Raw genomic sequence first — 13,226 nt, forward strand, 5'->3', positions numbered from 1 at the left:
AAAATAGTTTGGGAACCCCTGTTATAACAGATCAAAGTCACATTTGTGGTGAACCGATTACACATGCTGACTTTGACTCCGATCATCTTCCTGTAACATTCAGACTTTCCAACGAAGCTATAATTAATCAAATTAGTTCTATATTCAACTATGATTGGTTTGAATACAGATCTCACATTGAAAATCATGTGGATCATGAAACTATTTTAAAAAATTCTGCGGACATCGACACAGCAATTGATAATTTGAATCATTACATTATGGAAGCTAGAAATCTTTCAGTTCCCAAAGCTCAAACTAAATTAAATTCTCCTATCATCGATGACAATCTTCAACTTCTCATTCGGTTGGAGAATGTTCGTCGACGACAATTTCAACGTTCTCGTGATCCTGCTATGAAAAACATAGTAAAGGATTTACAAAAAGATATTAAACATAGATTTACTATTTTGCGAAATGAAAATTTCGCTAAAGAAGTTGAACAAATTAAACCATATTCTAAACCTTTCTGGAAACTTTCTAAGGTTCTTAAGAAACCTCAGAAACCAATTCCTGCTCTCAAGGAAGGAAATCAAATACTTCTTACAAATGGCAAAAAAGCTCAAAAACTTGCTCAGCAGTTCGAGAGTTTCCACAATTTTAATTTGAACGTTGTGAGTCCTATTGAAAATGAAGTCTCACTGAAATATGATCATATTTCAACTCAAGTATTATTACAAGATGACATTATTGTGACGAATTTTGATGAAATTAAGTCAATTATTAGGAAACTTAAAAACATGAAGGCTCCTGGTAATGATGGAATTTTTTATATTCTTATTAAAAATCTTCCCGATGTTGCTTTGAGACTCCTGGTCAAAATTTTCTACATGTTTTTTTCCTTAGCTTACTTCCCAAAAAGATGGAAAAACGCTAAAGGGATTCCTATCCTCAAACCTGATAAAAACCCAGCAGAAACGTCAAAGTATCAACCAATTAGCTTACTTTCTTCTATCAGTAAACTTTTTGAAAAAATTATCTTGTTGAGAATGATGTCTCATATAAATAAGAATACAATTTTTTTACCAGAGCAGTTTGGATTTCCTCAAGAACATTCAACTACTCATCAACTTGTCAGAGTAACGAACATGATAAAAGCAAATAAATCTTCTGGGTTATCCACTGGAGTTGCTCTTCTAGACATAGAAAAAGCATTCGACAGTGTTTGGCACAAAGGTTTAATAGCAAAAATGTCTGATTTCCAGTTTCCTATTTATTTGATCAAAATGATTCAAAATTATTTAACTGATCGTACTCTTCAGGTTAGCTATCAGAATTGTAAATTTGAATTGTTACCCGTACGAGCAGGTGTTCCGCAGGGTTCGAGCGTAGCTCCAATCTTGTATAATAATTTCACTTCTGATCTTCCAAATCTACCCGTTGGTTGTCCGAAATCGCTATTTTGTGACGACACAAGTCTGTTAGCCACAGGTAGAAATCTAAGTGTGATCTGCAGTCGCCTACAAAGAAGTTTAAATATTTTCAGTGATTATCTGTCAAAATGGAAAATTAAACCAAATGCAGCAAAAACGCAATGAATTATCTTTCCTCATAAGCCAAGAGCTTCTTTTCTTAAACCAAACAATAATCACATTCTCAAATTGAATGGCTTGGAATTGACATGGTCTGATCAAGCTAAATACTTTAATGTATGACAAAAACTCACTTTCAAGGATTACATTGAAGGAATCCAGGCAAAGTGTAATAAACATATTAAGTGTAATGCTTTATGGATTCAGAATAAAATTCTGAAAATGATTTTGAAGCGTGCTCCCTGGTTTAGTACAAATGATTTACACAGACTCACAAATATAGAACCATTAGATGTAATGTCACATAATATTATAAGCAAATTCCGACAAAAATCGATGCAATCTTCAATTGAATCGATTCGCTCTCTGTATTAGTTAGTAAGTTAGTATATAAGTTTCTTTTCCCCATTACACAATACAAGTAGGTTTAGAATTTTCCCTACACAAAAATCACAGAATTGCGGAAGCAAATGATGTCCTCATGGTAATAACCAAATCATGTATATAATAGGGCTGAAAAGTCACCACTTGTGGCTGAACACCCAATTTAAATCTTAATAATTTGATTTTAAATAATTAAAAAAAGACATTATGGATCGAATTTTCACTTGGTGACAGACCACATACGAAAACGATCGTGATCAAAGAACGGCGAAACAATTCAAGCGGTAATCAAACCAGGACCCAACCAGAAAAGTTTTGCTGTTCATTTTATGAAACAGGGAAGGGATAATTTATTACAAGTATCTTACATATGGCCAAACACTTAATTCGGATCTCTACAGTCAACAACCCGACTAATGGCGTTGTAGTGTAATTTAAAAACGAAAACGACATAATTATAGCTAACGATTGGCTAGAAATGTACGGAATTGGTCAACATAAGCGGTGTCGTGACCAACACAAGAGGTGCCATGTTCCATCAGAAGAGCACCAGATCACACACGTCTATAGTAAATCGTCAGAAACTCCGGGAGTTGGGTGAGGAAATTTTGATGCATCCAGGATATATTCCGACACTGGCGCAAAGCGATTGACATCTTTTTCTTGCATTGGACATCATTTTTAGTAATGAGACATTATCAAGAGAAAAAATGTGAGTATAGAATACTAGAGCTTTAGGCCAATAGGAACCAAGACTAGCATGAGAGAGACATAATGAGGTTACCTTTAAAATGACCACAAATTCGAACAAATAAAAAATGTACATACACACAAATAATGAATTTGCGCTTAATCCGATACCCAGAGATCATGTCGGCTAATTCAAGGTGTTATTTGTCAGACACCTAACAGTTGATGGAAAGATTGATTTCAATCAAAAATACACTACTGTCACCATTACCACAGCTTTGGCCTTATTGGATTTATAAACGATCTGGACTGGCCATACTTACATATCAGTCCCTCTTATTGTAAATCGGCATGTTGGGGAAAAGACGATTAAAATTAGATTTCAAAATGTTTTGATTCTCGTGCTACGAAACGCAAAACTAGGAATTATTGCACGGAATATTGGCAATCCAACACTAACAGTTCAATGCTTAAAAATATTAAATTAATTATATTTGCGCTAAATGGGACTGGTATACGAGTACTTTGCATGAGGGGCAGACAAAAGTTAATATTTTTCCCATTTTTTTCTGAACAATAATATAAACGTTAGACTACATCTATCAAGATAACTTTTAAAAATGGCGAAAATCGACATGGGACTGACACGCGAGTAGTGGGCAGTGGAGAAAAAAGAGAAAAATTGAGTTATCGATTTCAGTAGAAAATAACAACATTGCAAAGGGATCTATTTCGGATAAGATGATGAATATCCATGTGCTCCACGCTCCGCTTCTCTGACAATAACTAGTCCCGTTATCTATTCATAACAAAGTTAACAGTAACATTGGCTGAACCAAAGAAGCATAAATAACGGAACAGTTAACTGCCACGATGAAGTGTCGTCTGCAACTGCTGGTGTTGGGCTTCCCCGAGGCCGTCGTCATCTACAGGGCATAGCGTTTAAAAATAAAACGCCCCTAAATCCGGCTGCCGATCGTTAGTAAACGTGAAGATTAGTGTCATTGCATAAACATCTCTTGTGATTGGTTGCTCGAACGATTGCATTTATTGCTGTTCATCATAGAATAGTACAGTGCTTTTATTGACAAAATTTGTTTCTTAAAAAAAGCTACTTTCCATTGCATGGCACCGGCAGCGGATCGATACTTGCGAATCAGCTATTCAACTGCATTATGATACGCGATTAGTAGTTCCAATTCAGTTTGTTTTAGTTGTTATCGTGCACATATTCCGTTCATAGTACAACAGTTGCAGGTTTCAGCAATCGTTGATGTCATTGTCACGTGACATTAAAAATATGAGCGTTTTGAGCTTTAAAACTAGACAATTAATTTTGCACTTATTGTGAACAGGTACAATCTTTGATGCATCATAGTTATTGTTGCTGCATTTTGTTACAAACGACACTTTTCGATATACTATTTCCAAACAAGTGCTTCGTTTTTTTTTGTCTCATGCTTCTGAGGAATGTTCATAAAAAATATAATTTCGATTCGTATCATTCACGTTAATACAACGAAACTAGTGTTCTAACAAAATACAACAATAACACATTGGACACATATTTCCCTTGTCTTTTATATGCATTTTCATATAACCCTATGAGTTATATTTATCACCGGGAAAATGCCTTTTTTCAACAGCGAACCTTTTTAGTGCTTAAATAATTGCAATGGATTACATTCGGTCCTTATCAAAACACATCGAATCCATATTAGACTAGAATTGATCAGATCTTATTGCGGTAGTTTTAACATTAAAACACAACGATATACATAAACAATAACGAAAAAGTCATATGAACAACCTTACATGTAAACGATTTATTTTTATAATCACATTTCGTACAGTCTTTCCGATTCAATGCTTAGAGATCCATCATTTACAAAACTACGTTTACAACTCAAATATAGAGACCGACAATTTCTGAATTGCTTACATAAGTTCCTAAGTTCAGGTGTGATTTTGGAAACCTCAAATCTAATATTTTTATAATAGTGATGTATCATACAAAATGCTTCTAAGAAGGGTCCCATGTAGATGTAAGTAGCAAACAAAGACCATGGTAATAAATGTAACCATTATATCTTGACTTTACATTTCTATACCTGGGCCTCGGATGATGAGCCTAAGGGCGCGTACCACCAATTGGCGGGAGGGGGTGAGAGTCAATTCACACTTTTTACAAAAAAAAAAAAATTAAAAAAGTTGATCTCAATTAAACCATACCGGAATCGATCGTTTGTTGGTGATGGGAAATTGTAATGCTCTCTGGGCCTATTGGATTTCAATGGGAGAGCTTGAAATAGTCAATTGATCATTAGGTGGTTTAAAGCCACCTTGTGCCTGGAATTGGATACCAAACAGTTCGAATAAGCTTGATACGGTTCGGAGGAATATTAATATATCACATTCGTCCTAAATGGATGATTTAAGTTCGAATAGGAGACTTATAGTTGTTAGGAATGAGGGTAAGTTGATATACTGTGAACCATATTCAAACTTTTCCGATTTGCACGGTATCGGTGCTGATATTCTGCACATTGCGGTGACTTTGTACATACTCGTCCGGAACCGTCTTGTATCGGGACTAATTCGGACAGGTGTAAATACACTCTCGGATCGGGGTTTGAATGGACCTAATTTCTCTCTAACATTGACAAAGGTTTCACCTAATGGCTAGAAAGGCGAGACTTTTGTCTGAAGAGTTGCGATTCACGTGGACCACATCATCCAATAACCACACCTAGTAGCTTCTATGTACAATACATGTTATTCTTGTTTTAGACTGCAATGTAAAATTTTCCATTGTACAAAACTTTGTCTCATTCGTCAATTATGTGCTTATATAACTTATTAATCAATTATATGCTTATATAACTTATAATATGCCAGTAGTATACCTTGTTTCTTTTCTTTTCAAACTATTTCTATCTCAAAGTGAATAAATATTTCGTAGTTTACTTCATATTTATCTGAGAAGACAAACAAAAATACTCCAGTAGACAAATTTTGCGAGCTTAGTGCGAGTGCATGATATGTCCAATGAGTAATAAGATAAGAAACAGATTAATTTCGTCTTTAGACAGTGTGCTAAATATTCGTCATGTTATTTCTACAAAATTTGTAATTTGTAAGTTGTATGTCAAATGTATATGCAATAAATTAAAATTAATGTTCATTCAAATATCAACAAATCGATGAAAACAAGTTCAGGAAAAGCAGAGAAGACATTAAAACCAATAAAGCAGATGGTAGGATGACAAAATACTAAATCAATTGACAACACTGACGGATGATTGAATCGCAGCAACCAATGATTGATTGTGTCAAATTCTCTTATTGACTTGCAATAGAAGATACTCGTATCTTTCGTTGCAGATTGGTTACCGCAAAGGAATCTGTCGCTTGGGTTACAAGCTATCTCGATAGACGGGAACCTATCATTTTGATGATTCCTACAACGTTACTAGTGTTCATCTGGGTACCATAGCCTAGTTTGTCCGGTTTGGAAAGTGTGAAGCCTTCTAACTCCCAACCTCGGTCAGAGTAGCACATAAAGGAAAAAAATATTTTGACTTAACATTTCTATCCTGTCATGGCGAAGCTTGATAATTCATCGAAGGAATTGAGTAATAACTATTCAAAGTATGTTCAATATTATTAGATACAGAATTAAACACTATTTTTGCTACTTTGATCATTTTATTACGAACAAAAAAATGTTAAGTTTGAGATATTCGATATTAACTCTAAAATCTGCTATTGATTTGAAAATCATTTCTACCCGTGGTTGTTCTGCAAGAACAAGCGTGCAATCTATTGTTGCTCAAATAATAAACATAATGGTGCCCAAGCAGAACTTCTCTTATGCTAGTTTTTGAACATGAAAAGTGTCTCGTAACACCCATCAAAAGGCGATACCAGAAAAAAACAACAAAAGGCTATAGCCGAGTGAGCATGAGAAGTCTACCCCCAAATAAAATTCATATTTTTATACCACATTTAATAAAAATCAAAAATTCAACCCTTCTACTCGCATATTTACGGTTGATTCTATTAATTTTCATTTTACCGAAAAAAAAAATCAGAGATGTTTTAGGTATTGTCGGGAAGGTAAGATTATAAGCTTTTCATTTTTAGATGATTCTTGCATTATAAAATACTTGAAAAACCTGTTTTAATTCACCTAGCTGTGTAATGATACCTTTCTCATGATACTCATATTACTCATTGTTCGGATTTAATCTAACAAACTCTGCAAATCCTGTTAACCCTGTAGTTCAGGAACCGGAAGTAGGATAACAGAGGTATTTTGACCCACTTTAGAATTAATTTTATTTTGGCCCACTTTGTAAAAATATCCACCAAATGTTGTAATATCTTTGAAAAACCCTTCCGCAATAGGTAATTTAATATTAGCTTCAAATTGATGCAAATGGGTTACTTAACATCGATTAAATCCATAAAGTTTGTTAGGTGGGCCAAAATATATGAACTGGCTAAAATATCTCTGTTACCCTAGTATCCACAACAAATTTAGGAATTCCGTATGAAACTGTAAGACTTTTCCTTTGAACTTATAAGTTTGCGAAAATCGATCTGATCATCTTGAAGGAAAGTGAGTGAGATCCTTTTTGCAGCTTTTAACCACCATTTGCAATTCTTCCGAAACCGGATTCAGATGACCGGAATAGCCGAAGTTGGTTCGTTTGTTAGCAACAAATATGACCTACATATTGGAACAGTTTTGAACCAATTAAACGGTATTTAACAAACGAAACGAATTTTTCAAATAAACTTTAATTCATTGACATTCTTTAATTTTTTTAATGTAATTTATTTTACACCGGTTTTACATTATTTTATTCTTTTGGTTGCACTTATCATAACATAGCTAAAATGTTTATCAACAGCAGTACCGTCCTTTACCAATATCACACACTAGTAGCAGACATCCGCAACCGTTTCGTTTTCTTAATAGCGTGTACGAAATAGAACAAAGCACGCATCGTTCGTTTTGTGTCTTCTTCTTCTTCTTCCACCGTACCGCCACATACCGTTGTTGTACATATTGAATACTGTTGTATATATTGTACATATATGGCAATTTAAAAACTTTGACACTCATCCCCCTGTAACTGCGGAACCGGAGGTCGCATCCTGATGAAATTTCACAGTAGCTTCAAAGATAATATGAGGTTCAATTCAAATCAAGATTTGTGAAAATCGGTTCAAGCGTCGCAGAGAAATCAAAGAAAATTCTATTCTATCTTCACCACTTCACTTCACCGGAACAGGTAAAGAGAGAACCATTAGTGCCGAATTAACAAGCTCTGCAAACCAGAAGAATTTATCAGACAGTTTTATGGGTAACTTTTTTGGCCATCGTTCGTGGAAAAAATACTAATGAAATTGGTAATTTTCCACTTATCACGGTTTAATTCCGGAATCGGAAATCGGATCCGAATAAAACGTTTTAGGAATAAATTTTTTTAGGAAACTATAAGACCTTTCATTTGAATATTAGTTTTTGAAAATCGGTTAAGCCGTTGCAGATAAAATTGAGTGCGCACTTTTTCTCAAATTTTCACATATTACCATGTAACTCCGGAATCAGAAGTCGGATCCAAATGAAATTCAATAGCAAGGACCATGAGACCTTTTATTTGAATTATAGTTTGTAAAAATCAATTCAGCCATCTCTGAAAAAAGTGAGTGCATATTTTTGTTACACGACACACCGACGGACACACACAGACATTTGCTCAGTTCGTCTAAACTTTTTTCACACTTCCGAATTTAATATTATTCCGATTTTTTTTGTAATAGATACATAACTTATGAACGTGTTAAAGTGCTTGGATTTTTTTTTAATTTGGACAACCACAATATTTGATATTTTCTAATTTTACAATCAGCCATGCGTTTCCATCGAAGCTCAATTAGAAGAAACGCATGGTGTTTGGTTTGAGGATATATGCACCATGCGTTTATTTCGAATAGAACTTCAATGGAGACGCATGGTTGATATCTATAAAATTAAAAAATTGTCGCTTTTCACATTTTTTAAAAGTAAGTATCTGAAGCACTTCAACGTGTCCAATAATCATTTATTGCAGAAAAACCCAGAGTGGTACAAAATTCGGGAGTCTAATAATCAAGTGATTTTTGTGATTTCAAAAGTGTTTTTGTGATTTAAACACCCTTTTGTTTACGTGATTTAAACACCCTCTTGTTTACGTCCGTATCGATCATACGACGAACGTGTACTTTCGAACGAATACGAATAAGTCTTGTTTTCACTCAAATGAATTCGAACGCGACTCGTTTGCAACGAAATATTCAAATATCAGTAAACATCTTCAAATAAATGCTAAGCCTTGATGAAATCAGTCTAATTCTTGTGATTAAAACGCTTAAACGATTCTTGTGCGAAACGCTAGAATGCATGCCAGTTTAGAGCTTCAAACGATACGTGTATTCGAGCAACATTCGTATGAATGAAAAGTCCTATTCTCGTTTACGGACGAATAGACGAAATGCCGTGGTTTGGATTCGCAGTTTAATGCTGCGTATCAACCGTATGAATACATTGGAAACAGTTTAACCGGTTTTCAACATTTTTTTATCAAATGTTTGCACTCAGAGTCAAGATATCTCAATGTTGTAAGAACTTGTAAATGAACCGGTAATATCTTTCATCTTTTTTTTATCTAACAAGTTAATAAACATTTCAGTCATACACTTAGACATTCGAATTATTTTCTCAAATTTACCATCCAGTACTTCGAACGGATTGCTAATATTCCTGAAAAATCGACAGCGGCGAAGCAGCTGTATATTCTCTGGCCAGAGATACTACTTTTTGCAGATTTTATTACATAAATAATGCCTCCATTGCTTCTACCTAATCATATTTGAATCATTTTGCGGAATTTCATTAAAAGAAATGTCTGTCATAATATCTTTAGCTAAAACGTGGAATTTCTTCGTGAAATTAACGAGTGTTAATGATATTAGAAGAACAACAATATTTAAAAAGAACATAAGTCTCATGCAGACGATCGGAGACGAGTAACTCGACATACGGCTTGAAAGCTCTGTTGAAGTAGTTCTATTATTGAACGAATTAGTAGTAATGGTTTCATCTGCACCTTTTTGCTACTCAAGAAAGTCAGAATTGTGTAAAAAATACAACTAAAATGTCTTGTTTGCAATGATAGATGCATAGTATATTCAAAAAAATTGTCTAGTTTTGAATAACAAACAACTTTGTAGAGCATGAAAACAACTTAGAAATTAACAAGAATAATTTTTTCCGTAAAAACTGAGACCATTTATAGAAAAAAAAACCTTATATCATGAATTTTACTTGAACAACAGATCTCTGGCAAATTTGTTTGAAATTACTTTCTACACAATTTTGTTTAAGATAGATCCCTGAGTCAAAATGATACTAGTATCTCACTTTTAAGGGGATAAATTAAATGGGTGTACGTTATTTGGCCGAATTTTGTTTGGCATAACTTTGTTTGGCATAACTTTTGTTTGGCATAAATCTATTTGGCATAATGTCGTTTGGCATAAAATAAAAAATATATACTGTTTCATTTGGCATAATTGTTGTTTGGCATAATTTTCATTTGGAATGATGAAATCATGCATATTTTCTTTTGATTCGTTTTATTCTGGGAGTAATTTAAAAGGTTGAAATACATAACGGCCTGAAACACTTGGATTATAGGTTTTCCGATTAGCGATTGGACGACTCGGACTGCATTACCTCGGCGGCTTGGCGCCGCCGAGGTTGCCTTGTCCTCGTTGTGGTCTAAAACTAGAAAATAAATTCTAAAAGCGGCTTTGCCGCCTTGCTGTTTTTTAATGCGAGGCCAAGGGATAGCTCCTAGCTTTGAATAGACCGGGCAAACGAGTGGATTACAGGTTTGTGTGCGGGGACCGCCGCTTCCGACGGCGGGTCGGCGGCCGACTCAGCCGGCGTCGCCTCGGTGGCTGAGTGCCACCGAGCCTCCTTGGCTTCGTTTGATAGACACATAACAAAAATATTCACTTAAAAATCGAGAGTAATAATCGAGCACTAATCGGAAATACTCCCAGAATAAATAGTATATCTAAAGAAAATATGCACAATTGAAATTATGCCAGATGAAAATTATGCCAAACAACAGTTATGCCAAATGAAACAGAATGTCTTTTTATTTTATGTCAAAAGACTTTATGCCAAACAAATTTATGCCAATCAAAAGTTATGCCAGTCAAATTTATGCCAAACAAAATTCGGCCAAATAACGTACACCCAAATTAAATAATTCGAACCTTAAAAAAATGTCACACATCATTCTGAGCAACTATACGCTTCTATGGTGTTATTAATCAATTCCTATTGACAAATAATATCCACTGGACTTCACACAACTACCTAACTATGATAATTTTCCTGCTGCTTTATTAGTTATTTTCAATAATAATATTTCATACAAAAAACTTATGTAAGTGTATTAAACGATCTCATAAATGAGTGTACATCAATGATGGATCTTCTAAGTAGTTTACAATGTCTTAAAGTATCTTAAATTCACAACAATAACAGCCTTGGGCATGTAACATTTTGAAGAATTATTTATCATTGTTACAAGAATTGAAAAAAAGGTTCTTGGTTAGAACAGTTTCATAGAGTGCACACGATATGCGCAGGGCTTTGTATGAACCTGACAGCTGACCTATCATAGAGAATTGTAGTAGGTATCATGAAAATGTATTGTGGAGTGGCGTCAAATAGCTGTGCCGCTATGTAGAAAACAAAATTGAAAACTCAACGTCCTATTTGTTGAATTTTTGTTATGTGAAGCATTGAGCAAATAATTCTTCAATTACATAAAAGTTTCTTAACATTTACCCGTAAAACGTCTGTCATAAATTTTATACAATCTTCAGTAATCGCGAACAATCTTTATTATAAATTGTATGGTATTAATTCTTTTTTTTTCGATTTTCATACTACAGATATTTTACCGTTTTGTAGTACTTCGCCGTATATATATGAAAGTAATCAACAACTATCACAGTGTTTGTGTGCAATTCTTGCTGGTTTTATACCTCATATAATTATTTCTTGTGAGACAGAAAGATATTTACGCATTTGATAGAGAACTGTTTTGTCATACCGACAGATATGATGACAAAAATTCACACACAATTTGTCATCATAGGCGAAGCATGCTGCTTCTAACCGAATCAAATCAATTCTCTCTTACTCAGTACCAGGTTCGAGAACAAGTTAACCTATTTTTGTGCAGCAATCGAGTAAAAGAAAATTGATCGATTCTTCGCCATGCATAATCATATGCGCACAAACGTAAAAACAGTAGAGCAGAAAATAGAGAAATAAATAATGCACAATACCTGTTGGGAACCGCTGCATTAGGCGGCATTGGCTGTTGGGACGGTGGCACATAATGTCCTGTCTGTGGCACTCCATGTGGCATAGCGCTGGGCACAACACCAGGCGGAATACCATGGTGGTGATAATCGTTCGGTCCTGGTCCCATCGGGTGACCGTATTGTTCGTGCTGGGGTGCTTGTACCGGTGGCCCCTGAGGGTGACCACCCCGATCATAGCCCCGCGAATAGTGCTGCTGGTAGTCACGGTTACTAGCCCGACCACGTGGGCCGCCTCGGTAATTGCCCCGACCACGATAGCTAGCGAAACGTAAATAAATTTCATTATTATACAGTATTGAACATATCTCGTACTACGTTCCTGAAGTCTCAGTTTCTTACGATTACTTTTCTTGAAGAACTTACCTTGCAAAGTGAGGATTATAGCCCGGGGATCGGTCCCGATTATCACGATATTCACCACGATGATCATCTCGACGATCGTCACGGCGATCTTTGACATATTTTCCATGTCTGTATTATTGAAAAACTCAGTTATTTCGAGAATTACACACTTATGCACCGTTACGTACCGTCTATCTTCAAATGATTTGGATCGACTTCTAGACCGACGCTCTCTGTAGGGACTGCGTGAGCGTTTCTTCGGAGATTTGCCTCTTTTCCCGGGAGATCTCGATTTGGATCTGATAAGAAGAAAAAAATATAGTTTATTATTTCTGTTTATTTTCAGCATGACTTTACCGCGTAAACAACCTTGATCCACTGGAACTGTACGAGCTGGACCGATTACGACGTCTCCCACCACGTTCGCGTTCACGATCGCGCTCTCTGTCTCGTTCCCTCTCACGATCACGTTCATCGCCTCGCTTTTCATCGGGCGATCGTCGTCGATCTGGCGAACGCGCTTTCGGAGACCGGCGTCGTTCACGTTCCGCCGAGCGTCCTCTCCGGTTGCTGCTTGTATTATCGAAAGAACGCGAACGACGGCCACGTTCAGCATGTGGCGATCGATGACGATTGGCCTGTTTTGCTTCCTGTTCCTTGCGCCTCTCCTTTTCACGCATAATACGATTGAATGCTTCCAACGGGTCGTCGATAACTCTGTTAATAGAAATACATTCAATGACGGAAGAAGTTCTGAGAGTAACAGTTAGTTAC

The 13,226-nt window shown here is 35.6% G+C and overlaps 1 protein-coding gene across 3 annotated transcripts in view; it reads right to left on the reverse strand.

Moving 5' to 3' along the window:
- LOC131436146 (E3 ubiquitin-protein ligase RBBP6-like) overlaps positions 1 to 13,226 on the reverse strand; it is a 46,598-nt gene that overhangs the window by 19,233 nt on the left and 14,139 nt on the right. For 2 of the 3 annotated variants that reach the window (XM_058604667.1, XM_058604669.1), the window contains 4 exons: positions 12,810 to 13,169; positions 12,641 to 12,751; positions 12,474 to 12,581; positions 12,072 to 12,368 (listed from right to left, as the gene is read on the reverse strand). In XM_058604667.1, coding sequence (XP_058460650.1) covers positions 12,072 to 12,368; positions 12,474 to 12,581; positions 12,641 to 12,751; positions 12,810 to 13,169 — 876 coding nt within the window. The remainder of the gene's footprint in view (positions 1 to 12,071; positions 12,369 to 12,473; positions 12,582 to 12,640; positions 12,752 to 12,809; positions 13,170 to 13,226) is intronic. The other variant, XM_058604668.1, reaches the window with a different exon arrangement.

Source organism: Malaya genurostris, chromosome 3, assembly GCF_030247185.1.
Source record: "Malaya genurostris strain Urasoe2022 chromosome 3, Malgen_1.1, whole genome shotgun sequence".
Classification (NCBI taxonomy): domain Eukaryota; kingdom Metazoa; phylum Arthropoda; class Insecta; order Diptera; family Culicidae; genus Malaya; species Malaya genurostris.